At 42.3% G+C, this 25230-nt stretch overlaps 1 protein-coding gene across 3 annotated transcripts in view; it reads right to left on the bottom strand.

Annotated features, from left to right (window-relative positions):
* The window catches only part of obscnb (obscurin, cytoskeletal calmodulin and titin-interacting RhoGEF b), a 656492-nt gene that overhangs the window by 331527 nt on the left and 299735 nt on the right, over nt 1–25230 (bottom strand). For all 3 annotated transcript variants that reach the window (XM_085987453.1, XM_085987451.1, XM_085987452.1), the window contains 5 exons: nt 20758–21024; nt 15998–16264; nt 14422–14688; nt 11239–11505; nt 316–582 (listed from right to left, as the gene is read on the bottom strand). In XM_085987453.1, the coding sequence (XP_085843579.1) occupies nt 316–582; nt 11239–11505; nt 14422–14688; nt 15998–16264; nt 20758–21024 (1335 nt within the window). The remainder of the gene's footprint in view (nt 1–315; nt 583–11238; nt 11506–14421; nt 14689–15997; nt 16265–20757; nt 21025–25230) is intronic.

Raw genomic sequence — 25230 nt, 5'->3', positions numbered from 1 at the left:
GTATTTATCTTGGTCAAGCCAAGTCAACTCACCAACCCAAACTCCTGATGGCACAGATGGCTATATTCCAATACCCACTCTCACTCTCACTTTCCCACACCCAATAAAAAGTCAATTCCAACCAATGTAACAGTAAACAAAAATATCATTCATCAAAAAGGAGATAAAGTCCATTGATGTAGAAAAAGAAGAAAATGGAAGATGTGAGGTACAAAAATGATTGATGCAATTAACTACGAAGCCTGGATGATGATGATAACTTCCAAAAGCAGAATCAAAACATGGAAGCAGTTGAATTCCAATATGAAACTTTACCTTTCACTTTTAGATAAGCAGTGGTTTGTTTATCCCCAGAATCACACGTGTATTCACCAGCATCTTCTGGTTCCACATCACGGAGGAACAATTCCACGATGGAACCTTGTTGCTTCATTTCATATTTTCCACATGGCAGAAGTACCACTGATCCCTTTCGCCACTCCACTGTAGCATCGGGTTTCGTAAGCTCGCAGCGCAGTTTGGCTGTGCCACCCTCTTCTGCTTCCGCATTCTGAAGCTCTTGTTTGAAAAGCACGGGTAAAGCTGAGAAATATTAATTTACAAACTTATCAGACTACTAATTAATCGCCTCTTCACAGTACCCTTATTTACAAGTTTTTTCATTGGAAACAAAATACATTCTGGTTACATTATTATCACTCCTTTGGAATATACCCTCCTGTTCCACTAGAAGGGTGAACCCCACACTCCCAATGGGGAGTTGCACTCACATGGCGTACAGCCTGGAGAATCAGGGCTACAATGTTGCTCCCTGGAGTGCAGGATCACAGAGTTACTCCAAAAATGTAATAATAGGATTCCTCTCATTATAGGCTGTCCAAAATAAACTAAAAGAAAAAATTACTAGGATTTGAGTACACGTAAAAGGTAGCAATATGAAGTATTTAAAATGAATTATTAAAAAAAAAATCAGGGTTTAAAAATATTAATGAAAAATCCTTCATATACCTTTCATGAGCCGGTTATGATTATGTAAGAACTCTTAATACAGCACCAAGTTTTGTTTGTGTTAAATTATTTTAAGTGTTGATTTTTCTATAGCTGCCTTGTTATACCACAGATCAGATACCATTTCAGAATGATATCCGCCGAGTGCATTCCTCGGGAAGGCAGACCAGAGTCATAAAATGTTCTTGGACATGTGGGTAGAGCTCCACTCTAATTTTAGTGATAGGATAGAAGGGACTTGGCTGCCTGTTTTCTCCTAAGGTATATTATTAAAATTCCCCGGAGTTCCAGTGGCCTGCTGGGGCACTTGCAAAATGCTAGGCAGAAGTTACTTTACACCTAATGTAAAAATCAAACCAATATGAAACTACCCTTTGGAGATTGTCTTCTAGAACCCAGTATCGGTGTACTCTGAGTCAGATCGCTAACCTCGCTCCCGAGTTATACTGTCACTTTTGCATCGATGTGCACTTATAATTACTTTAGAAAACAAAAATAAGTTAATCATAAATGTTTCTATTTGTTTTAATTTAAAACAGGTCCCAATGGTGAAACACTCTCTTTAAGGCACACGTTTTCAATCTCTATAGTGTTTCACACTAAATAATTAAACATTAATTTCTAATTACACTGTGTGGAAGTTATACCCAGTATCTGTGTCTGTTTCATTCTATTGCAGCCATACAAGAAAATCCACAAATCAAGGCACAGGAACACTAAAATACACACGCCTCAAGAATGAATATGTGTAGTTTGCAACTATTTGAAGCAGGAGAGAGAGAGAATGGAAAGCAAAACAAGCACGAATGAATTCCATGTCTTCACTTAAGCTGTTATCTTTCTGGTGAAAAGATACATGAAAAGACTCAAATATGAAAATTCAAACAAATTAAGATTTAAAATATATATTAAGAAGCTGGGGGGGCCCCGGCGTTGCCAGGGCTGTTTTGGGCCGGGCGGTTTAAATCGAGTCCCAGGCTTTGGGGCCTGTCTGTCTGTCCCTGTGTGAATCTGCTGCCGGGCAACGTTTTAAATCGAGTCCCAGGCTTTGGGGCCTGTCTCTGTGTCCCTTTGTGAATCTGCTGCCGGGCAACATTTCTACCTTTTAATAGCTTCAAAGATGAAAGTGAAAGTACTTATAAAACATTTTTGGTAAATGTGATGTTATTTTTAAAAGAGATACTAACTTTTTAGAAGCTGGATTAGCAGATTTTGAGCTGGAAGTAGTGAAGCAATGGCTGCCCGATGCCTGAGTTGAAAAGCATTAGTCCCACCCACAGACGCAGTGATTGGCCAAACATCAGGTGACTGAACTGTAGGATTGGTCAATCGTGACGGCACAGGATTGGTCGACGTTGACGTCAGTCAATCAATGCTATTAGCAGATAATGAGTTTAATTTTGAAGGTTTTTTGCATAACGCACGAACAATTTTAGTCCGACCGAAAAGTAAATACGCTTATGACGGTTCTGGAATCGTCAGCTTTCTTTCGATGTAACGCACGTGTAGGTACGCTCTATAACTTTCGAGTTTATTCAAGACAGACAGACAGACGGAATGACAGACAGAAGTATCCTTTTATATATATATATATAGAGATATTTGTGGCTTTAGATAGAAGATATATGAAGCAAACAGAATTAATTCCAAAACAGCTGAAGAACTCGCTCAATTTTCACCAATATAGAAGCAGGAAACAAAGTATTTTTTATTTTTAAAAAGTCATGTAGCCAAGAAGGAAGATATTTAATGAATGATGAGTCACAGATTAAAAGATGAGGCAATGATAATATGATGATGGTTGAAGCTAAACCTGTGAAGTACATCCTGCCTACCATTAACTCTCAGAAAGGCAGAGGTCTGCTGATCACCACAAAAACAAGTGTAATCTCCGGTGTCTTCAACCTTCAGGCTGTGGATTAATAACTCAACAGTAGAACCTTTCTGCACCATTTCATACTTGTCTCCAGGAACAAGGACTGCAAATCCCTGTCTCCATTCAACTGGAACATCAGGCTTAGTAAGCTCGCAGCCAAGTGCAACAGTACCATTCGCTTCAGCTTCTTTACTCTGAAGCTCTTGTTTGAAGAACACAGGTAAAACTGGATGATTTAAGATGACAAATGCACAGCCACATTAGGACATAAAAATCAGGAATCAGAAATATATATCGGAGAATGAGGTGTCATAAAAAAATCACAAAGATAATTAGAGACACGGGAAGCCATTTGACCCAGCTAGTTCATCCTTTCATAGAAACCTATGGTCCCACCGTTGCAGAATCCAACTACCTCTTGAATGATTTCAGGGTTGTTGTCTCCACTACTACCTCAAGTATCATTCTTGACCAACAAAATAGTTGGAGAAAAATACAGTATACTACTAACTTGCATGATAATAACCTTATTAATGGCTATTTCTAGTTAGAAGCACATGTGGTACTTTCTGGACAGAATATGGAGCAGCCCAAAACAAAAGTAATCAGGCAAAAAAGAATGCTCATGTGCTTGCCTCAGAACTTTATAACTGAAGACTACAATTCTTGCAGTAACCAGCATTTCAATACACTTGAAACAGAAGGTTTGTTGGGAGTTTACTTTAAAATGTAAATGTAGCCCAAGTTCCACATAACATTTTTAACTTTGCACAAAATAGAGTTGTAAGCAGATTGACCCACTGTGGTGAAAAGTAGACAGAGGATACGGAGAAACCTTTCCTTTAGCAAGGAATAATCTAGGGCAGTAGAAAAATACAGTAACAAAATATGAATTTAAACTAAATAGAATGTGTTTACAGTTAACGGGTGCAGAACTAAGAACTGATGCTCCGAATTCCAGTAAATTCAGCTACCTGGTTTTGTTTGCTTGCAGCTCGTACACTGTGACACTGACACAATGACCACCACTAACATTACAGTAATAAGCTACTCAATGATCAAAAATATTTTTATTGGAATACTAACCCTAAACAAATAAATTAAATACTTAAAACAAAATTTTACGTAGCATAAATAAAATGAAACTTTACCTTGACTCAGCTTATTGCCTTTTTTTTTAAACTTGTACTCTCTCCTCTTCTGTCTTTTTAAAATTTAAGTTTTGTTTTTCTTTTTCTGATTGGTATGCAGTATTAATACTTTATTTTTTTATTGTATTCATTTTTACTATTTTACAAATATAAAGAAAATTCACTTACCTTTATTCTGCTTCCTCCCAGCACTTGTTTTAAATGAACTTCATGGTTTTACTTTAACCAAAGCCTGTTTTAAAATAAATTCTGAGCTCCTGACCCAAAATTCTGAATTTATAGAAATTCTAGAAACTCTTGAATGATATAAATATTCTGTTTTAGAGACACTGACCCAGAGAGTGGCTTGCACCAGACTTCGAGCATGAACCTAGTGACAAACGCAAACTGTAGCCCCAAAATTGATGAGCGAGAGGATCACGTGAAACTATTGTCTTGCATCATCAGGACGCAACCGGCATGTTGGTGTCGCCAGTCATGCCCCAAGAGGCAGTGTGCGTGTGCGTTTGGGCCATGTATGTAGATGCTGGGTAAAATACGCCTGATACTAAAGCCTCAAAATTCTGGGGCCAGAGAAGGCGGAAAACCTGATTTCAGCCTGGGGACTGGAATTTGGGGCAGAACCCGGTTCTGCCAGGAATCCGTCCCATTTACTGTAACTCGTTAAATCTGGTTGGGGGAGCTATGGGCGGATCTTCTTGCCTTGGGCAACTCCAACTCTTGGCAAGCTCCACTCAAGCATCCATGCTAGTACGCCATTGAACCCATTCCTGTTATGTAGTGTGTGTTCTCCTCCCACCTGCGGTGGCGCTGTCACAGCAGATAAATGGTTGGGGTTGTTCTCTTGGTTAAGTTTTAGTTCTCTTTGTTCGGACTCTCCAGAACCTTCCTTCCTTTTTTGAATAAAGCACTTCATGTTTGAATCTCTGAGTTCTGAGTTCTAATTGTGTCTAGGTAGAAAGGTACAGACACAACAATTCCCATCTCCAGCTTGTGGCTAGGATGAATGGGGCTCCACCTAGCCACACTTGCCCCAACTAAGTGGACCCCAGGAATTTCAGGGCCTAACTGCCGCTATCACAAATGACCTCTTGGGTAAGGCACCATAACATAGCTCCAAAGAGTCAATGCATTCAGAATGCAACAGAGAAAGGAAGAAAAATTGGTGGAAAAAGGAGAAGAAAAAACAAATCCTTGAGCATCGTACTATGCACCGATAATTTAGTATACTTTTGTACCAACAGTTACATTATCTCAAATATTTTGTGGTGTAAAATAGCTAGCCCGATTATCTGATCTAACTTTGGCAGAAGTTCCACGGAAACCCCAGAGTAATTTCTCTGGGGTTTCCACAAATCTTCCACTCAAATTACAGTGGACAACTGAAAGAACTTCAACTCACAAGTTTAAACTTGATAGTTGAATGTTAAGGTACCATTGATATTTAAAAGTTGCTTGCATCATATAATCTGAATATTTAACAAAAAAGTTACAATTATACTGGACTAATATGGATAGCATCACACCATACTGCTCTCATGATGACTTCATCAGTTACAGTATAACATTAATAGACATTTTGTCTTCTGATATGGAGCGCACATTCTCTCTACATCGAAGCACACACTGCTTTGCTTAAGGCTGTAGAATCTGGCCTCAGATTAGCAAAAGCTAAGGTTTAGTGACCGCCAAGAGTGTACAGGACGGCTGGAGTTTAACCATTTAAAACTGTGGGGCTTACCAGCTCAGAGAAATGGCAAGATTCCTGTTGCTATAGAAACATAGAAGATAGGAGCAGGAGTAGGCCATTCGGCCGCTCGAGCCTGCTCCGCCATTCAATGCGATCATGGCTGATCATCCAAATTCAGTACCCTGTCCCTGCCTTCTCCCCATATCCCTTGATCCCTTTAGCCTTAAGAAATATATCCAACTCCTTCTTGAATATATTTAATGAATTGGCCTCGACTGCCTTCTGTGGTAGAGAATTCCACAGGTTCACCACTCTCTGGGTGAAGAAATTCTTCCTCATTTCTGTCCTAAATGGCCTACCCCTTATCCTTAGACTGTGACCCCTGGTTCTGGACTCCCCGACCATCAGGAACATCCTTCCTGCATCTAGTCTGTCCAGTCCTGTCAGAATTTTATAAGTTTCAATGAGATCCCCTCTCATTCTTCTAAACTCCAGCGAGTATAAGCCCAATCGACCCAATCTCTCCTCATACGTCATTCCTGCCATCCCAGGTATCAGCCTGGTGAATCTTCGCTGAACTCCTTCCATGGCAAGAACATCCTTCCTCAGATAAGGCGACCAAAACTGCACACAATACTCAAGATGTGGTCTCACCAAGGCCCTGTACTCGCTATGATCCTCTTGCCTTTTACAGCATTAATTTGCAGGGTTATCTCGAGCTGAGTGAAAACAATCCTAACCTTCAGTGACAGGTCTACCACTTCAGGTTCCATCAATGAGCCAAGCTGCTGGTCAATTAGCAACAGCATTCTGGAGCATTGCTGATCTGCATGGTTCAGATGTTGGATTATCAAGTCTGTCGAAGAGGATCAAATTCGTTCCAATTTCCCATCACCAGGTCTGTCACCTTGGAGCCAACTTAGCCAATGGAAATCTATTTACCTCCCACTCAATGAACATAGAAATACAAAGAAGTTTCAACATAATATAGGCCTACTCAATGACAGAGAAACTTGTAGCTGAATATCAGAGTGAAATGCTACAGCCAATTGACTGGGTGAGGACAAAAACATCATGTTGATTCCAGGAACATATAAATTCCTCCTTTGTGTATCACAGACCACCTGGACACTGACGAATGGAAGTCTTCTTTCTGGTTGATGCAGGCCATTGGATTGACTGTGATCTCCTTATCTTCAAGTGAGTACATCCAACAAACAAATTTAATGTAAAAGCTATCAAGGGTATTAAACTGTTGCTGCCATTTTAATTGTTGACTCATAACTCTAAGGAAATGGATGAGCCTCCAAACCATTTGGAACAGTGTACCTCTCCTGTTTCGAATTCAGCTAGACAATATTCACTAGCGAATACTGTAGATATCTCCCCAATGCGATTGGAAGGAATCTGTTGCAAAAATAATCCAAGGCAGGTGTGGCCTTTACAGCCACCGACAGGACATTTCTAGACATGGAGGAGATTCTTAATTCTTCTGCTGGCATTTGGTAAAGTGCAATAATTGTTTTTTTTTATTTGTTCATGAGATGTGGGCATCGCTGGCAATGCCAGCATTTATTGCCCATCCCTAATTGCCCTTGAGAAGGTGGTGGTGAGCCACCTTCTTGAACCGCTGCAGTCCGTGTGGTGAAGGTATTCCCACAGTGCTGTTAGGGAGGGAGTTCCAGGATTTTGACCCAGTGACAATGAAGGAACGGTGATATACATCCAAGTCAGGATGGTGTGTGACTTGGAGGGGAACTTGGAGGTGGTGGTGTTCCCATGCGCCTGCTGCCCTTGTCCTTCTAGGTGGAAGAGGTCGCGGGTTTGGGAGGTGCTGCCGAAGAAGCCTTGGTGAGTTTCTGCAGTGCATCTTGTAGATGGTACACACTGTAGCCACGGTGCGCCGGTGGTGGAGGGAGTGAATGTTTAAGGTGGTGGATGGGGTGCCAATCAAGTGGGCTGCTTTGTCCTGGATGGTGTCGAGCTTCAATAGATCCTCTAACACTGATGCTATGTTAATCCAAGGTAAGGCACTGTACCAGTAAACCTTCTATCTGGGATACTGTTTTTGCATGAGAATCACTTCCCATTTGTATCATTCCTTGTCCGAAAGGATGATGGCAATCAGTAACCGCGCAAAATGCTTGGTTGGTGTGCAATTGCTGCATTTGGCAAATAATAAAAATGACAACAGAGAAGGTCATAGACTTAGGTAGCAGTGGGGAAATTAAAAACCAGAGCGTGTCAGGAAGGGACAGAAGGTATGGAGTAAAAGGTAAAGTTATAAAAAGGGCAAAAGCAGGAACTAAGTGTCACAAAACATATTTGAAAGTTCTCTATCTGAATGCACGTAGCATTCGTAACAAAATAGACGAGTTAATGGCACAAATAACTACATATGGGTATGATCTTGTGGCCATTACAGAAACATGGCTGCAGGGTGACAATGCCTGGGAATTAAACATACCAGGTTATTTAACGATCAGGAAGGACAGGCAGGAAGGAAGGGGAGGTGGGGTGGCTATGTTAATAAAGGAAGGAATCACTGTAATACAGAGAAATGATATTGGGTCAAAAGATCAGGATAATGAAACAGTTTGGGTGGAGGTAAGGAATAATAAGGGGAAAAAAACACTAGTGGGCGTAGTCTATAGGCCTCCGAACAGTTGCAACTCTGTTGGACGGAGTATCAATCAGGAAATAGTTGAGGCTTGTAGTAAGGGAACATCTATAATTATGGGGGATTTTAACTATCATATTAATTGGACAAATCAAATTGGGCAGGGCTGCCTTGAGGATGAGTTCATTGAGTGTATTAGGGATGGGTTTCTTGAGGGTGTAAAAGAAAAGACAGCCATCTGTGGCTAAGTAAATAAATTAAGGATAGTATTCGACTAAAAACAAGGGCATATAAGGTAGCCAAATCTAGTGGGAGGATAGAGGATTGGGAAAACTTTAAAAGACAGCAAAAAATAACAAAAAGATTGATTAAGAAAGGGAAGATAGATTATGAAAGTAAATTAGCAAAAAATATAAAAACAGATAATAAGAGTTTTTATAGTTATATAAAAAGAAAAAGGGTGGCTAAAGTAAATGTTGGTCCCTTAGAGGATGAGACCGGGAAATTAATGGTGGGAAATATGGAGATGGCCAAAACACTGAATGAATATTTTGTATCAGTCTTTACAGTAGAGGACACTAAGAATATCCCAACACTGGACAAACAGGGGGCTATAGGGGGGGAGGAGCTAAACACGATCAAAATCACTAAGGAAGTGGTACTCGGTAAAATAATGGGACTCAAGGCGGATAAATCACCTGGACCTGATGGCTTACATCCTAGGGTCTTGAAGGAAGTGGCGGTAGGGATTGTGGATGCATTGGTAATAATTTTCCAAAACTCCCTGGACTCAGCAAGGGTCCCGGCAGACTGGAAAACTGCTAATGTAACACCCTTATTTAAAAAGGGCAGTAGACAGAAGGCTGGAAACTATAGACCGGTTAGCCTAACATCTGTGGTAGGTAAAATTTTGGAGTCCATTATTAAGGAGACAGTAACAGGACATTTGGATAATCATAATTTAATAGGACAAAGTCAGCATGGTTTTGTGAAGGGGAAGTCATGTTTGACAAATTTGCTGGAGTTCTTTGAGGAAGTAACATATAGGGTGGATAAAGGGGAGCCAGTGGACGTAGTGTATTTAGACTTCCAAAAGGCATTTGACAAGGTGCCACACAAAAGATTATTGCTTAAGATAAAAAATCACGGGATTGGGGGTAATATTCTGGCATGGATAGAGGATTGGCTATCTAACAGAAGGCAGAGAGTTGGGATAAATGGTTCATTCTCAGACTGGCAGTCAGTAACTAGTGGTGTTCCGCAGGGGTCAGTGCTGGGTCCCCAACTCTTTACAATCTATATTAACGATTTGGAGGAGGGGACCGAGTGTAACATATCAAAGTTTGCAGATGATACTAAGATGGGAGGGAAAGTAGTGAGTGAGGAGGACATAAAAAACCTGCAAGGGGACATAGACAGGCTAATAAGTGGGCAGAGATTTGGCAGATGGAATACAATACTGGAAAGTGTGAGGTTATGCACTTTGGCAGGAAAAATCGTAGAGCAAGTTATTATCTTAATGGCAAGAAACTGGAAAGTACTGAAGTACAAAGGGATCTGGGGGTCCTGGTGCACGAAACTCAAAAGGTTAGTATGCAGGTGCAGCAAGTGATTAAGAAGGCCAATGGAATGTTGGCTTTCATTGCTAGGGGGATAGAATATAAAAATAGGGAGGTATTGCTTCAGTTGTACAAGGTATTGGTGAGACCGCACCTGGAATACTGCATACAGTTTTGGTGTCCATACTTAAGAAAAGACATACTTGCTCTCGAGTCAGTACAAAGAAGGTTCACTCGGTTAATCCCGGGGATGAGGGGATGGACATATGAGGAGAGGTTGAGTAGATTGGGACTCTACTCACTGGAGTTCAGAAGAATGAGAGGCGATCTTATTGAAACATATAAGATTGTGAAGGGGTTGGATTGGGTGGATGCGGGGAGGATGTTCCCGATGATGGGTGAAACTAGAACTAGGGGGCATAGTCTTAGAATAAGGGGCTGCTCTTTTAGAACTGAGATGAGGAGGAACTACTTCACTCAGAGGGTGGTAGGTCCATGGAATATGCTGCCCCAAAAAGCTGTAGAAGCTACATCATTGCATACATTTAAAACAGAAATAGACAGTTTTCTAGAAGTAAAGGGAATTAAGGGTTACGGGGAGCGGGCAGGAATTTGGACATGAGTCTAGGTTCGGATCAGACATGGCCCTGTGGGTAGCGGGGCGGGCCCAGGGGCCGTGTAGCCTGATCCTGCTCCTATTTCGTGTGTCTAATTCTGTTAGATTCAGGAGATGGTTCTGTGATAGTAGATTGGCAGTTAGGATCAGATCAGCCATGATCTTATTGAATGGCGGAGCAGGCTCGAGGGGCCGATTGGCCTACTCCTGCTCCTATTTCTTATGTTCTTATGTACTTCATCCCATCAGGACCACTTCTGAGCTGTAGTTATTGCCAACAGATTTTCAGGCCTTTTAGGTACTTTGAAATTCCAGTGTAATCTGCTTTAATTGGATTATTTTCCCAGTTAATGAGCTTAAATTGGTATTTACCAACAGGTTCACTAACCTGTCAAAAGCTGATTACCATTGTCTGTTGTGGATGAAGGTTATGAAAAATGTACCAGTTATTTCCAGGCATCCGATTATTACCAATCTTGTAAACAATAGGGAACTCACCTGCAATATGCTTTGGTTTGCTGAATCACCATAATTAACATAATACATAAAGACAACAGATGAAAAGTTGTACGGAGGGTGTGACATGACTGACTAAGACAAATAAGACTCACAAGTAACATATCTCAAACTAGTTCGCACAAAATTAAATTATTCAAGACACAGAACTGTGACATACATTTTCTCCTCGATTTAAATAATATATGAAAGTGGTTCCTACCATTCACTTTTAGAAATGCAATAGTCTGCTGGTCCCCAGAATCACAGGTATATTCTCCTTGATCTTCTGATTTTAGGTTGTGAATAAGCAACTGAATGCAGGAACCTTCATGCTTCATTTCATACTTATCACTTGACTGAAGTACCACAGTGCCCTTCCTCCATTCCACTGGGGCATCAGGTTTGGTAACCTCACAGCACAGAGTGGCCATACCATCCTCTTCAGCTTCTGTGTTCTCAAGTTCTTGTTTGAAAAGCACAGGCAGGGCTAAGGGAGATAGGAATTAAATCAGCTGATGATGTTGTTCAGTCAAGATCCAAGCTTGACAGAGAGTTCAGGAACCACTGAATAACAAAATGCAATTCCATTCATTTCCAAATAACATAAAATTGGTATTCTACAAAATATTATATCAACCTGGATTGAAGATTAATATTTATACACAATAATTGAAATATAAAGGACTGTCTTGCAAAGGTAATTAGTTTCTTATCCAACTATAAATATGCCAACAAATAACTGAGTGTAACCAACGTAACAATTCAATCATGTGGTACTGCCTATATTCATAAATCAACTAGATGTTTTTCTTGTAGCTTCTGACATCCTCAAAACAGATCAACTGAATTAGACTACCCAAATATTCTTGCATATAAATCAACATGCCTAGTCCAGCCAGTACTCGAGTATATATAACAACTTGCATACAACAGTCCAAACCAAATATGACAAATGTTATTAATCATAATTTTATATTACAAAAATAACTGGTCCAAACTCTTGTTACTTCAGGCTAGAAATTACAGCTGGCAATAGAAGTGGATGAATGGATAATACACTTGTATGGCATTCCCTCTGTTATTACCCATTGTCAAAACAGCAGACAGAGGAGGTGTACTTGTTCACTACTATTAGCAACAGTAACTTACAGACTTTGGTGTGTCTATATCGTGCACAGCAATCACAGACTAAATACATTACTCCTCACATGTTCAGTACAGTTCAAAATAAAGATCAAAAGCCTACTGTATAGTGTTAACAACTAATACCTCATACTACACACTTTAGGAAGGACGTGAAGAGACTTTTGGAGAGGGTACAGAGCAGATTTACTAGAATGGTTCCAGGGATGAGGGACTACAGTTACATGGATAGACTAGAGAAGCTGGGGTTGTTCTCAGAGCAGAGAAGGCTAAGAGGAGATTTGATAGAAGTGTTTAAAATCATGAAGGGTTTAGATAGAGTAAATAAAGAGAAACTGTTTCCAATGGCTGAAGGGTCGATAACCAAGGGCACAGATTCAAGGTGATTGGCAAAAGAACCAGAGGCGACATGAGGAAAAACTTTTTTACACAGCGAGTGGTTAGGATTTGGAATGCACTGCCCGTTAGGGTGGTGGATACAAATTCAATAGTAACCTTCAAAAAGGAATTGGATAAATACTTGAAGGAGAAAAAATTGCAGGGATATGGGGAAAGAGAGGGGGAGTGGGGACTGACTGGATTTCTCTTCGAAAGAGCTGGCACAGACTCGATGGGCCGAATGGCCTCCTTCTGTGCTGTACTGATTCTATGGGGATGATTTTGCCAATGGGGGCGCATTGGAGGCGGGACTGCTGCTTGTCGGGTTTTAGTTCCGCCTCCATCGACTTGTGGCCAACCCACGCTATTTTCCCTTGATTGCCCAGCGGGCTTAGCAGGCCAATTAAGGGAAAGCCGGTGCCGGTGACAGAGAACGTCAGCGTATGACGTTTCATCTGTCAAACACTGACATTCTCTGTTGTTTGGTGAGTTCTTGTAAGACTCAACAAACCTATTTTCTGAGCAGAAAGCAGATGGCTGTTGCATCGGAGAATGCAGCAGCCATTCTGTCATCTCTGCTGTGGAGATGCCGGAGCCTTGGGATCCCCAACGATTGAAGCCTGCAGCAAGAAACAAAGGTAAGGTAACTTTTTCTAACACTTTTCACTCACCTCACATACTTACCTCTCCACACTTGCACCCATCACTCACCTCCACAGCTCACTTTTGGACCCCTCTCACCCCCGCAGACCCACTGCTCGCCTTGCTGACCCTGGCGGGGTTTCCCCGACATCGGGAAGCCTGCGCCTCTGTTGGAAAAATGGGGATAATCCTCTTAACTGCCTGTTAACTACCTGTTAACAGGCAGTTAAGTGGCTGTAATCCCCTTCCCACCTCGAGGAGATGGGTCCCAGCCTCCCGGGAAGATGGCACGGAGGCGGGTTGGGGCAGGTTCGATACCCGCTCCCAGTTTCTGCCATTTTCCCAGCAATCCCGCCTCTAAACCCGCCTCCCCAGGGCTGGCAAAATCGCCCCCATTGGTTCACAGATCAGCTTTGGAGCACAGATAATCTTGCGGCTATTAAAAGCTAAACCCTTCTTGTACAATAGCCCTCACCTGTCATGTTGATGAGCAGGAACTGCAAGTGGAAGTAAGATGAATAACTTAATTGCTTATCAGCTCCTAATGACATGCAAAGTAAGAAATATTTCTGGTGCTGAGGTGAGGTGGAAGGGGAAATTGGTACACAGGATTGCAGAGTAATAATGGGGTGTTTAAAAAAAGATTGTAAAGCTACAGAATAAGTATATTCCATTAAAAATGGAAACTACTAGTAGTCATAGGATACCAGGAATAAATAAAGAGGTTAGACACCAATTAAAATGAAGAAGAGGCTTATAAGGTCTTTAAGGATAATAATTTAAAAAAAACAAAGGAGAATATGGGAAAATAAGAAAAGAGCTTGAGCGGAATAAGGAAAGATAAGAGAGTATGAGAAAAAAATTCAAATCACTAAAGTATTTTACAAGTATGGCAGTAAAAGAAGGATTGTCAAATTTGTAGACGATGATCAAAACATGGCAGGGGTATTCAGTAAGTACCTTGCATCGGTCTTAAGAGAAAGAGAAAGTTAATGCTTATCCTGGAATGAATTGATGATTCATATAAAAGTTACAATTCATAATGATCAAAAAGTGCTGGATTTTGCAGTGAGGTGGAAGTGATGATCTAACATTCAACACTGGAGAAACAATCCTTCTATCTGTCTATAAGGCTAATACAATAGTGAATGTCAGGATGACAAATTGAGATTCACAAGACACCTTATATGATGAAAATTCACAAGGATTCAATTATGATCAGTAATGATGGCTGCCCTACCCTTCACTTTCAAGGAGGCAGTGGTCTGCTGATCTCCAGAATCACAGGTATACTCCCCTCCATCTTCAGGTTTTATTTTGCGAATAAGCAATTCGATGCAGGAACCTTTTTGCATCATGCCATACTTGTCACTTGGGTAAAGTACCACAGGTCCCTTCCTCCATTCCACTGGAACATCAGGTTTAGTAACCTCACAGCGCAGAATGGCAGAACCATTCTCTTCAGCTTCTGTGTTCTGAAGCTCTTGCTTGAAAAGCACAGGCAGAGCTAAGGGAAACAGTAATTCAATTTATGAACACATAGTTTACTCAAGGAGAATTGTAATGCCTGAATAACCACACACAAGTCCGATCAAGCTAACTTGTAATCTAATGCACCAATCATGCGAGGTTGAAGTTCTGCAGTACTATCATCCTTATTACTCTTTTACTAGTGTCACACTCACACGCCCACAACACAGAGATAAGGCAAGTGGGAAAAAAAAACGTCAATTAGATAGCACTCTTGCCTCCGAGTCTGAAAGTTGTATGTTTAAGACTAATTCCAGGAGTTAGGCATATAATCTAGGTTGACACTTTACTGCAATCCTGAGGGGCATTTCAGATGAGAGTTTAAACTCATGCTGAATTGCTGTATGTTTTGCTTTGAAATGGAGGTGAACGATATAAAAATGGAAAGCCACAGTGGCTGTTATCCTTCTACGCTGGAAAACCTGCTGGCAGAAACAGCTGATCTGCTGCCGTGTTGTGTCCAGCAGGTCACAATCAAGTGATTGATTGAAGTGACAGTGGTCTCTGGTTCAACAAACTGATTAGTTGAAGGGACTCTGCAACAATATCACAGACACACATCCTCACAAACATAATGGCGCTGAAACTGCGGTGTCTGCGATGGCGTACTCTCAGTGTACACAGCGCAGGGCCTGCTTGCATCAGCGTAAGGGGATATCTAAGGCTTAAATTAAACATTTTCATATCCTAAATTCTGCACATACACTGTAGTAAATTAGTTTATGCAAATATTGGTCCAGATTACAGTTTTAATGATGTATAAAATTATCAAAAAATTAAAAAAATTGAGGTTGGTGCAATGAAGGTAATTATGAATAAAATTCCAATTCTGTACATTGTATAATTATTGGATTTGGGGATTCCATTGCATATCATTAGAGGATTCCCTTCGTAAATGATTGAAGTGGAATTCTGCTTATTGATTGCAGATCATGTAGTCCCAGGTATGTTTCCGAACCGCCTGCGTTCCCTGTGAACGTGGGTCATTACCCTACCCTCCACCTCGAGGCCAGAGACCGCAACTTTTCGCAGCCTGGGCACCAGGAGGCACTTTCGTAATTGTTTCGTGGGTCAGAGGTGTACTTTGGAGGTACGCCTCCGACTGCAATTTCTAGTCCAATATTTTTAACAATAGATACATTTTTCATATTAATGTCACTACATATATACGTAGAATAAAGGAAATTGTGGATGTGATATTTTGAAGAGAAGATGGTAATAATGATCAGCTCCATGAGAAACACACTTGATGAAAATCAATAATGATTTAATTTTTCTTTCCCTACCCTTCACTTTTAACGAAGCAGTGGTCTGCTGATCTCCAGAATCACAGGTATATTCACCAGCATCTTCTAGCTTCAGGTTGTGAATAAGCAACTTAGTACTTGAACCTTCTTGCTTCAGTTTGTACTTGCCACTTGAGTGAAGTACTACTGATCCCTTCCTCCATTCCACTGAGGCATCAAGTTTAGTAACTTCACAGTGTAGAGTAGCAGTACTATCCTCTTCAGCTTCCTCATTCTGAAGTTCTCGTTTGAAAAGCACAGGCATCGCTAAAGGAAGATAGTAAATTAATTCTGTCAAATTATGAGCGCTGCAATTCCGAATAATCAAATAGAATTTAATTTATTTCCCCTGAAAAAAATATTCTGGCAGTTGATGACACATTCCGTGATCCATATTAGTTACCCAAATAGTTGCTAATACTATACCAGTAATGCGAAGTTTCAATTACGCTCACCCTGCTCACTACATAGTAGTACGGTGTCTTCATATTTGATAAGATTAATTACCTTCTGACTCATCAATAGAAGTGTACGTCCTTATATTCAGACAACTAATATTTACTCAATCAAGATAATACACCAAATTGGGGGGTGTAGTTAATACACAGGAGGACTGCGACAAAATGCAGGAAGACATTAAAAACTTGCTGAATGGGCGTGTACATTTTGGTAGGAAGAATGAGGCGGCCACATACTCCTTAGAAAGGGGGAAAAATTGGGTGAGTAGCGCCACCTGTTAGCGCCTAAAGAGGCAGTCAGTGGCTGTAGCACCACTGGCTGCGCCTCCCGCGATATTCAGCAGGGGTGCTAATGGTGGCGTTAGCCATTTGCGCTGCGCCGCCACCGATGACGTCATCAGTGTGCGCAGCGCCCCATTCGCGATATTTGGTAGCGAACGCCGCAGTTGCGCCGTTCGCTACCCGCGCCCGGTTCACGGGGCCTTGCTGTGCCGGCAGCGGCGCATGTTAAGGTGGAGGTGCAGGATGGCCGCCTTTTTCGGCGGCCGCCTGCCAGCACCTCCGTCCCTGGCCTCCTGACCCCCCCCCCCACCACCCCACCCCGCGGCATTGCCGGCTGTTTCCCGAGAGCCCGGCACTTCTCCTTGGTGCCGGGCTCGTTTGCCAGCACTCGCGAGCGGGGATCGCGCTGTTGCAGGCCCCTCCCCCTTAACAATAGGAGGAAGGCCTGCAGTACCGCAGCATGCCGTGCCGCAGTGTGTGGCGCTGCGGCACGTTGCGCTGCGATATTCAGTTTCAGCGCCCTAAGAGGGACGCGGAGCGGCTCGAGCCTCGCCCCGTCTCCCTCTAGGGGCAATGAAACTGAATATCTGACGATCGCTAAAGCCTCGAACGCTGCGCTAAATCCTGCACTCAGGCGACTTTGGCGCCCCAACCCAATTTCTAGGCCTAAGTGTTTAAATGGGGAAGAGGAACAGAGGGATATGTGGGTACAGATACACAAATCACTAAATGTAGTGGCGCAGGTTAATAAGGCCATTAAAAAAAAGCAAACAAAGCACTGGGGTTCCTTTCTAGAGCAATATAATTGAAAAGCAGAGAAGTTATGTTAAACTTGTATCGAACCTTGGTTAGTCCACACTTGGGAGCAGTGAACAGTTCTGGTCTCCATATTATAAAAAAGGATATCGAGGCACTGGAGATGGTGCAAAAAAAGATTTACTAGAATGATACCAGAACTGAGAGGTTATGCCCATCAGGAAAGATTGAACAGGCTGGGGCTCTTTTCTCTGGAAAAGAGAAGACTGAGGGGTGACCTGATGGAAGTCTAAGATTATGAAAGGGTTTGATAGGGTAGACGTAGAGATGATGTTTTCACTTGTGGCGAGACCAGACCTAGGGGCCATAAATATAAGATAGTCACTAATAAATCCAATAGGGAATTCAGGAGAAACTTCTTTACCCCAGAGAGTGGTGAGAATGTGGAACTTGCTACCACAGGGAGTGGTTGAGGCGAATAGCATAGATGCATTTAAGGGGAAGCAATATAAGCACGAGAAAGGAATAGGATATATTGATGGGGTTAGATGAGGAAGGGTGGGAGGAGGCTCGTGTGGAGCATAAACACCGGCATGGACCTCTTGAGCCGAATGGCCTGTTTTTGTGATGTAAATGCTTTGTAATAGAATCTCAAAGAATACCAAACATGACACCAAGATCATGTCGACACCAAGATCATGTCCCACAATATTTAATAGGATGCGAGTGTCCTAGTACTTTTAATATTACCCTAAGTCAGTTGAGGAATGCAAGTTTTTTTTAATATACTAGATAGCCATGTGGTTGGAAAAAAATCTCAGAAACTTGCTCCACAGTGCCACCTAATGGGAAAAGCTTGTAACTCCCATGCTTGCTGACCTAGCAAAATTGACTTGGAAATGCTGTCACAAGGAATGAAAGCAGGAAATATGGGTTGTGGACAGGAATTGAACACAAGACTTTTAATAATATATAGATAGTGGATAGAACAGGACGATGTTTATATAAATGCAAGTTGTTGTTCTAAGTCAGAGGATATCTCTCTTAACTGGCTTTATCACCTTAGTGCTGCTGCTCCTCTCTCTCCTCTTCCGCTTGTCTCTCTTCTTGTTCTCGCTCCATTTTTCATTCTCTTTTCTGCCATATAAATGGATGCAGCATATGCTGTTTACGCTCTGCCCATTTGTACCAGGCGCTGAGCTGCCTAACTAGTGGCCCACTGTTGGCTGCTCAAAAAACACCCCGGGAAGCTTTTCATTTTTTTTTTGTGTGGGCCCAGAAGGATCAGGATTACTTCTCCTGGGCCCTCCAAAAAATTCTGGCCCGCTTCAATTTCAATTTTCAATGGTCACATAACTAAATACAAGAAGTGTAATCTAGTCAGTGAAATGCTTTTTTCTTGACGAGCCGAGAGCACCAAGCAGCAAGAACACTGAGCTGCCTGGTACGCACGGAGCTCGCAAGGACGGCAGCCATCTTCATCGGCGCCATCACAATAAAACACATACCGACATATACACGCATACACACTTTAAATATAAATAAAGCAGACGTAAAATAAATAAAAGACATAAAAAGACAGCACATAAAATGAACAAGCAATAATGTAAAAAAAGTAATTTCTACAGTAATTACATTGATATTTCTACCCAGGCTTCTAGAATAATCTCTGGTTACAGGGTGGCCGCACTGGGAGAGCATCGTGAGGAACTCACAACTTATAATTAAATAAATTTAATTAATTAATTAAATTAATAAAATTAAATAAATAAAGTGCCCCCTCAGTCTTTCTCGATGTTTCCATCTTGGTCTCTCTCAATGTTTCCCCTCTCTCTCTCTCGATGTTTCCTCTGTCTTTCTCGATGTTTCCTCTCAGTTTTTCTCGATGTTTCCCCTCGGTTTCTTCCACACACCTGGCCTGCACATTACCCCTGGCTGTCCAATTTGGCGTCCTGGTAACCGGGTTCCGCTCCAGCTCTCATCCTTCAAACTGTCTCTCCAGCTCTCGACCTTCAAACTGTCTCTCCAGCTCTCGACCTTCAAACTGTCACTCCAGCTCTCGACCTTCAAACGGTCTCTCCAGCTCTCGACCTTCAAACTGTCACTCCAGCTCTCGACCTTCAAACTGTCACTCCAGCTCTCGACCTTCAAACTGTCTCTCCAGCTCTCGACCTTCAAACTGTCTCTCCAGCTCTCGACCTTCAAACTGTCTCTCCAGCTCTCGACCTTCAAACTGTCTCTCCAGCTCTCGACCTTCAAACTGTCTCTCCAGCTCTCGACCTTCAAACTGTCTCTCCAGCTCTCGACCTTCAAACTGTCTCTCCAGCTCTCGACCTTCAAACTGTCTCTCCAGCTCTCGACCTTCTGGCCCACACTAGGCTCTGCCCAGGGTCGGCGGTGCGCCTGCAACTCGCCGGTGGCATGTTAATGAAGCTCGGGCTACAAATTGGCTCAGGCCTCAGGACAGAGCAAATGGCAGAGTGGAAAGGCCATTCTACTGACTTCATGCCAGTTTAGGGCACTACTTAAACGTTGCCCCCCCCCCAAAGTCTTACCAATCAAGGTAGCAGAATCTTAATATGACACAAAGATTTTAAATAGTACAGGAAACTCTCGATTTATCGGCACCTAAATAACCGGAAATCTCTGTTAACCGGCAAAATTCAGGAGTAGGTTCAGTAAGTTTTACTTCATATTAGTGGCCGTTCCTGAATCTGTGGCTGTGTAATCGGGGTTCCTGCACTTGTTGCTAAGCAACAGGGACGCTTGGTCTGTGGCCGGGGTTCCTGCAGCTGTTGCTAAGCAACAGGGAAGCCTGGATTTGTTGCTGTGTACGGAGCTCTCGTACCTTTTAACTATACCTCTCTGTAATCCGGACTTTTTGATAAACCAGCACCACACCGGTCCCGTCGGTGCCGGATAAAAAAGAGTTTTCTGTATATTCAATTTATAAATACCAGTGTTCAAACACTAATTTAGTGCCTGAAATTGCAACGTGAAATACTAGCGTCAATCCTAGATTGACGAAATTAATATAATTTAATTGTAAAATTTATGAGTGCCTGATGGAAAAGTGCTTTATTTTCACAGCAAGCTACGTGTAAACTGTGTTGAAGATGAACATTTAATTCAGCATCAATTTATACAATACTAAGTGAGTGGCATGCTGTTATTAAGGAGGCCAGCAAACATGAACATGTTTAAGGATGGAAACGCTAGAGGATTTAATGACAATGAAAAATGAGTAACGCGCTGTTGTCCTACCCTTCACTCTTAAAGAGGCAGTAGTCTGTTGATCCCCAGAATAACAAGTATAGTCTCCACCATCTTCAGGTTTGACGCTGTGGATGAGCAAATCAACACTGGGACCTTCTTGTTTCATTTCATACTTGTCACTAGGATGAAGTACCAGAGATCCCTTCCTCCATTTTACTGGGGCATCAGGTTTAGTAACCTCACAGTGTAGAGTGGCGGTGCCATCCTCTTCAGCTTCCTCGTTCTGAAGTTCTTGTTTGAAAAGCACAGGCAGCGCTATGGAACACATTAAATTTGGTTTTTAATGATAGTAATTAGTCAACATCCAAATCTTATTTCTCAATTTCCATACACAATTTGGATCTAACCTGCTGAAAATAATTCTCACAGTAAAAGCCCCAACAATCCATTACTAAATTATTTTTCTCACTCACCAACGACATCCACCCCCACCCCCCCCCAAAAAAAATCCAATAACTTACAAGTGAGGAGCACTGGCAGCCAGAAAGAGCTAAGTATTTATTTAAGTAATTATTCATCTGACTCTTATAATTTTTACTATACAATAGCTTCAGGGGGTAGGACAGAAAGATGTTCAAGACATATTAAGCAAAAATAATAAATTCGAGTAAATAGAAATAATTCAATAAACAATAACTTAAAAGGAACACCAGTTGGGTTAAATATATAAATAGGTACGGCAGGATCAGAGTCTGAAGTGATGTGTGTGGCATGCATGACGTGGACCTGCCTGGACTCGCATACAATGCAGGGTAAACACATATGTACGAAGTGTACAAAGATTGCACTCCTCGAGCAAAAGGTTTCACAGCTTGAAAGTTAACTGAACACACTCCGCAACGTTTGGGAGAAAGAAAATTATTTGGATAGATGTTCCAGAGGGTGGCCACCCCACAGGTTGCTAGGAGTAGAGAAGCTGGTAAAGGAGGCTGGGTGACCATCTGCAGACAGAATAATCTCTGGAGCTGGATTTGTCTAATAAGTATACATGTTTAAGTACCAGTGATGTAGACAAAAAGAATGACACACAGAGCAGAACTATGAGCAACAACAGGCATTGAGGGGCAATTGGTTCCTCATGGGGCACAGTACAGGTAGTAAGAAAAGACGAGCAGTGATTGTGGGAGATTTGAGAGTCAGAGGGGCAGATCGTTTGTTTTGTAGATGTGATTCAGAGTCCCAAATGGTATGTTGCTTCCCAGGTCCAGAGTTTGAGATATTACAGAGTGAATACAAAAGGTTCTGCAATGGAAGGACAAGCAGCCAGAGGTCGTGATTCATGTGGGAATCAATGGCACAGATAGGAGTAGGTTTAAGATTCTACAAAAGGATTTAAAGCAGTTAATTTCTAGACTAAGAAGCAGAACTTCCAGGCTAGTAACCTCTGGACTACTCCCAGTGTCACATGCTGAACAAGACAGGGAGAGAAAGATTAGGATTATCAAAGCTGGGCTGGAAAGATGATATAGAATTGAGGGTTTCAGATTCCTGGGATACTGTGGCTAATTTTGGGACCAGGAAAAGCTGTAAAGGCCTTCATTTAAACTGGAGAAGCACCCATGTCCTTGCGGAAAGGGTAAAATGGGGAAAAATTTAATCTCGTCAGGGGCTGGGAAGAGAAAATCCACACAGTAAGTTAAAAAGTGTGAGAAAAAGACCAACAGGACATATGGGCAGTATGGGGACACTTACCTAGATAAGAATTCTGTACACAAATATACATAGCATAAGAAATAAAACAGTGAGTTAGGAGCACAAATTCAGCTTGAAGGGTATGCTGCAGTAGCTATTACGGAGACCTGGCTACAAGGTAGGCATGATTGGCGACTAAATATTCCAGGCTATAGGGTCAGACATTAACTCCTCCAATCAATCCACATCTACCACTTCAGTAGTTATGAACCAACCCAAATGAGTAAAGAGGGTCAAAGTTGCAACAGTCTCCACCTCTACTTCCTCAACCCTGAGGGCCACAAACAGGGACATTTATGGTGCCTAATTATAAATCGCCAGATCAGGCTTGATTACGACAACCATTCCAATGCTGCGTTCTACACAATCAAAACCACCTACTTCCCAGGATTACCCTGCAATGTAAAGGCAAAGTTCCACCATCACCTTTTCAGGGCAACTAGGAAGGAGCAATAAATGTCAGCTCTGCTAGTAATGGCCACACCCTGAGAATTAATTTCCTTCATAAATCCCTTTTCCCCAACCCTTACTCGCACTTCAAAAGCCAATCAAGAGGAGCTCATGGATTTCTTTAAATCAAAGGTGGAGACCATCCATACAGATGTATCCACCACCTCCTCGCCTCCTGTCTCTAACCACTCCTATGTTAAGGAGTCTGAAAGGAATTTCCTAAAGTTCTTCTTCAATTGGCCACCCTTTCTTTGGCTCTCCTGTAGATGGGTGGGTTGATGGATGGAGAAGGCTTGATTGTCTTTTTCCGCCCTTTTTTATATGTTCTCTGATGTCCTCAAACCACTAAACTGGATTACTGCTTCATATTATGATAGATTCTTTGATAGACAAATTGTCTACCACTCAACACTCCATAAAGCCTAAGAACTTCCAAGACTTGAATACAGTTTCCGTATCTTGTGAGATTCTAGCAGCACCTCTATTGCACACTTGGACAGGATACACAGAAAAACTTGTCTTTCTCATCTCTTGTTTGCAACCTCTGTCTCTCCTCATCTCAATCCTTCATTTCTCTCTCCCTATTTTATGAATGCTATGATCAGTGCTTTTCTGAATTTTCCTTTGTTTTTCTTTGAACCTCCCAAATGCTCTACAACAGACCTTTTTCCTCCCTAATCCTCACTGTTGCAATCAAGACTTATTCAGGCTTAAACCGCTTGCTTTTAAAATCCAAGTTTGGCATCATCTAATCAATGTTTTCTGTTTTACTTAATCTCCCCTTTTACTCTTTTAAACTTAAGTGCTGTTGTACATTATGGGCCTTGGCCTTTAATGTTGGTTTCTCAATAAGGCGGCCAAAAAACTACTGTTGGTAATATTAGTGGCCAAACGTACATGTTCTTAGAATATTTTCCATCTGCTATTTTAACTGCAGCGTTAACCATCTTATTTTACATGAGTTAACGCCTCCATTGAAGTGGCAGATGGAAGAATGTCATGCCAACATAATGGTCCAGAATTTGCTGGAGTGGGGCATCTCATGACGTGCCTGTTAGTTAGAATTTTTCTTGCACCTTCAGTTCAAATTTTTTTTGCCCTTTAAGTTGCTGGAAGAGAGAGCTGATAACAGTGCAGCGAGGGCAGCAGAGCACCTTGGTGAAAGTAAGTGCCACGGGTGTATCTCCTTAACCAATGAGATTAAAGGATTGAGAAATAAACAGAGGAAGGACAGAGAAGGAGGATGAATTAGAGTGGGTGAATTCAATATCAAATCAGGCACAGAAGTAGAAATAAAGAGAGGGAAAGAAAGATTGGATTAAGAGAGAGATTATGCGTCCAGTAGCGTAACCACAAGCTCGTACCCTAACCTCCTATTTCTCATCTACATGCTGCCTCTCGGCAACGTCATCCAGAAATGCCGCATCAGTTTCTACATGTAAGCTGACGAGACCCAGCTCTACCTCACCACCACCTCTCTCAACCCGACCACTGACTCTAAATTACCAGACTGTTTGGCCTAGAAATTCGGTATAGCCGCGTTTGGGGCGCTAGTCCTGGCGATGCGCAAAGTTTAGCGCCAGGCGCAATTTAGCGCCACCTAGCGCGATATTGGGTTGCAGCGCCCCTAAAGGTGATTGCGGCGCTAAATCAGGCGCTGCACGCTACTCTTAAGGCGCTAACCCGGTGGCGCAACCCAATTCCGCGGCGGCGGGGCGCAGCGAAGGTGCTGTCAATAATCACTTTCCCTGAGACACACTGGCACCGGCCAGCTCTTAAAGGGGCAGGTCAATTGGCATCACCAGACACACTCACTGCCTTGTAGGCCTTCAAAGCGGTGGGAGCCTACCTGTGGCGCACCAGCCTAGCAAGACATGGAAAGGGTGAGGCAGAAGGCGGAACGTCTCACTGATGGGGCATTGGATGCTTTGGTTGGCGCAGTGGAATCAAGGCCAAGGAAGATGGTCGGAATGTGATTTATGTTCTGAACAGTCTCCCGGGTGTGAGAGGCAGTTATGTGTCAGTGTATTAGTTTTGCTTTCTGTTGCCATAGCTTTCTCATGTTTGAAGGAACCACATTTTGTGTAATGAAACACTTTCTTCATTTACAATGGCCATGCCTGCTATTTACATGCATCTTGCCCTTCACAGGCTTGGGGGTATCAGACCGGTTCCATTCCTCTTCTTGGAATGGCAGCAAGCATTCCGTGAGAGGGGCCTAGAAGCTACTTCTGATCAGCCTCTGACGCGCAGCCTGAGAAGAGCCGCTCACGTAGAAGTTCAGGCCAACAGGCATCTTCTCAGCCACCGACAGATGTC

The sequence above is a fragment of the Somniosus microcephalus genome, chromosome 5, assembly GCF_052327205.1.
Source record: "Somniosus microcephalus isolate GS21.2 chromosome 5, FLI_Smic_1.0, whole genome shotgun sequence".
NCBI lineage: Eukaryota > Metazoa > Chordata > Chondrichthyes > Squaliformes > Somniosidae > Somniosus > Somniosus microcephalus.
Note: the sequence above shows the minus strand (reverse complement) of the source record. Positions and strands in the feature narration are given on the sequence as shown.